This window comes from Parasteatoda tepidariorum, unplaced genomic scaffold (assembly GCF_043381705.1).
Source record: "Parasteatoda tepidariorum isolate YZ-2023 unplaced genomic scaffold, CAS_Ptep_4.0 HiC_scaffold_1765, whole genome shotgun sequence".
NCBI classification, from domain to species: Eukaryota; Metazoa; Arthropoda; class Arachnida; order Araneae; family Theridiidae; genus Parasteatoda; species Parasteatoda tepidariorum.
Window position 1 is genome coordinate 6,788 of NW_027261468.1, and position 3,644 is coordinate 10,431.

The 3,644-nt window shown below is 29.5% G+C and overlaps 1 protein-coding gene across 1 annotated transcript in view; it reads left to right on the forward strand.

Moving 5' to 3' along the window:
* LOC107451215 (dynein axonemal heavy chain 5-like) overlaps positions 1-2,315 on the forward strand; it is a gene marked incomplete at its 3' end in the record, with an annotated part of 9,096 nt that extends 6,781 nt beyond the window's left edge. Inside the window, exons 6-7 of the mRNA XM_043057012.2 lie at positions 448-570; positions 2,185-2,315. Coding sequence (XP_042912946.2) covers positions 448-570; positions 2,185-2,315 — 254 coding nt within the window. The remainder of the gene's footprint in view (positions 1-447; positions 571-2,184) is intronic.
* Between the last annotated feature and the right edge of the window lie 1,329 nt (positions 2,316-3,644).

The following is a 3,644-nucleotide window of genomic DNA, read 5'->3' on the forward strand; positions in this document are numbered from 1 at the left end:
CAGTTTTAACTTCCTTTAGCTTTTGAAGTTGATTCTTGACCTGTGACTGTGAGTTTTTAATTTTCTGATGATTTTTATTGATTTTCTTTTCGTAATTTGTTTATTCTTTTGAATGTATCTTGTTTTTCCTGGACCTCTATACAAAACCATCGGGGTACTGAGGGAGATATTTTAAGCTTTTGCTTCTCCCTCAAATAGAAATGGTTTTGTTTTTAATGGCTACCGGGGCCGGTACCCCCTGAAGACGTCGGCTTCGGTGGTCATATTTTTATTTTATTTCATTTGTTTTGTATTGATACTTTTTTCTGAAATTTCTGCTGCTTCTTAGCGCGTTTTTTTCAAAGAAGTTTTATCCTTTTGATCTTAATTATTTGTGTTTTCTTTCAGTATTATAATGGCTATGATAGAGTTAGATGCATCTTTAAACAAAATTCTCTTTGATTTTAGGTTCCTTCATTCGAGCAATTAGCTGAACGCCTTAATTATTTTATGCATCAGTATAATGAAAACAGCAAAAGTATGAAAATGGATCTTGTATTCTTCAAAGATGCTATGGTTCATTTAATCAAAGTAAATATGCATTTTTATTTCACCTCATCACCTTGATAAAATTTTCACTACTTAACTTTGTAGTTTTCTTTTTTATAAAATTCTTTATAACAGTTTCTGGCCATTGTAAAAAATTGCGCACAGAGATGATATTAATGTCAAAACTTGAGCAAGAAACCTTGTTTTTTATATGTTTCACACAGTTTGTCAGTTCTTATAACAGATTTTGCTAGACTTATTAATTTTATCACAAAGTGTTAATTTTTAAAAAAAGATGAGCAAACTCCAGAATATTAAAGTTGAAAATATGGTAGAAGATAATTCAAATGTAAATAGTTTGGAGTGACATAAATTCCTATAAAATCTGCTCTGAAATCTTAGCAAAGTTAAAATTTGTACCTCGATTTTGGTTTATTAGAAGTCTGATCTAAATTAAATCAAAAATTTTACTTCTACTTTAGATTAAAATATTTTTTACTATTTATTAAATTTTTTACTATTTATAAATAATGTAAAATTATGCTATTTTAAGCAAATAATTATTAGTAAATGTTTAAGTAGTTTCTCACTAGTATATGTAAATAATGCCTATCATAGTAAAGTGTACATAATTAAGACATAGGACAATATAGCTATGAAGTACACTTAGGTGGCATATTAGTATTGTTTCCAGATCGGTAATTTACAAATTTTTAGAATTTCAACTTAATAACAACACAATGCACAGAAACATCGTATTGACTATATAAGTCCTACATAAGTTAAGGATCCTCAGTATTAAGTTATTTAAATAACTTTCATTAAAAAAAAATGTAAATCATCCTTTTTTAATTTTTAAAATTAGTTTTGGTAAAAAGTAAAATGTGTTGAGGCCTACACAGCTTAATAAGTTATTTATTATTTTTTTTAAATTTAACATGATCTGCTAGCAGTAATAGAAGTTATGATTCAGGTTAATACTTTACCATAATCCTTAATTTTATCCAATCCCATTGTATCAACAACAAAAATTTTTGTTTTATATAATAGTATAAATGAGTTGTATTTCATATACTTTATTATTTCTCTTTGTGACAATTTATGGGGCATGTCAAACACGCTGTCCTTGAACCAAATAAGCCCACCAAACTCTACAAGTTGATGGTGGTCTTCAAAGACTGTAATAAGAGCAACTATTATCAGAACAATAGAACAACTGTTATCAACTAATTACACGGTGCAGCTATTAAAAAATTAGGTTATTAATTTATATTTCTCCCATAACTATCTAGAGTTTATTTCTAAGTTAATTACTAATTACTTGAGTTTCAGTTGATTATAACCATTATAAACGTTGCTTTTGGTGGTGCTTTTTTTTCCGAACTATTACTTTTTCCCATCGTATTCTCTTATATAAGTACACAAAGTGATTAACAAGGCTTACTAAAACACAAATAGGTGTATTACTATATTAATAATAATGAACTAAAATATTTATTGAAGCATAGTAAGGATGCTATAAAGTATTGAGCAGCTTTGATACTATGTTTTAACAGTATCAAATAGTTGTGATGCTTTTGATATTCTTTCAATGCTAAATATTGATACTTTCTTTCAATACTATGTCAATAACTATGGGTGATATCTTTTCAACAGATTGCTCGCATCCTGAGTACTCCCCAAGGAAGTGCCCTATTAGTTGGAGTTGGTGGATCTGGCAAACAATCATTGACTCGCCTAGCAGCTTCCATTTATAAACATGAAATATTTCAAATAACTCTAACCAGGTATATGTGCTGGATGGTGCAGTCAGAAAAATTTTCTTTGTTAGGTTTTAAAATTTTAATGTTCACACACTTTCAAATTATGACGATTTAAATATGAAATATTTGAAATTATTTTTATCATGTTTTATAAAAAATTATTTATCAGTCTTGCAATTTTTTTTATTTTTCTTACTAAATTTCTTGAACTTGCTGACATTTTATACATCAAGATTGAAAAAATATGCACTTAAAACATTTGTAATTTATTTAATACTGCTAAGATGATGAAAACCTGATGGCATTTTCTTGCATTCTGTTTATTTTTGCCTTATTGTTATGTAATTTTTTTTTACTACCATGATATGACTCCTTATGAATCAAATCTCTTTAATGATTGATCGGCCACTGATTGAATTCTTAAGAGTGATTTCTGGAAGGAGTTTAAACCCCCAAAATTCCTCAACTCCAAACTCTACCTTTGCTTATTTTGAAATACAGATTTTTAAACTCTCATCTGTGTATCATTTTTCTTATCTTGTCTGTTTATGGCACTTTCTATTGGGTAGCAGAAACCAACTGAACCTGGTGGTGAACTATATGACATTTTTATAATAAGATGAACCATTATTCAAATATTCTATTAAATTAGTTTAAATGTTACAATATTGTCATTTTTAAATTTTTAACTGGTTTTGTTCATACTATAATTACCAAACAGTATTAATATATTCTTTCAGCATTTAAAATTAGATAGAACCTAGCATTCCCGTTATTGTGTCAGTCAATCAATTTTGTTTTGTTGGCAGTAATTACGACACCCAGTGGCTGAGCGCTAGCTCTTTGCACTCTCGTGCTACAAACCCTGAGTTCGATCCTTTGGCGGCGCAAGGTTGACTAAGCCTTTCATCACTTCAGTGGGTCAATAAAATGAGTACCAAGCATGCTTGGGAACTAAATACTGGGGGACCTTCAGCTGACCACCTAACCTGAACATCTGCTCCTGAACCCCAGTGCCCAAGGTCAAAAAAACTGAGATGGGCACAGTAAGCCTTGGCCCTCTATGGGCTGCCGTGCTACTGAGTTTAGTTAAATTACGACAATCAGGCATAAATTTCTTAAGACTCTCTGAACTTAAAAATATGATTTTTTTAAAATGTGCTCCTTTCCGTTAGTCTAAAAAAATGAAAATATAAAAATTTATCATTGTTGGCTTTTTTATTTAGGTGAGATGATTGGTAAATCGTTTCTCAGAATATTTCTTTCAAATTTAAAAAAATTGCGTTGAAATTTTCCAGAGAGAAAAAAGAATGCTATGTTGAATGTCTATTTGTTTCTTGCTGTTTCTACATT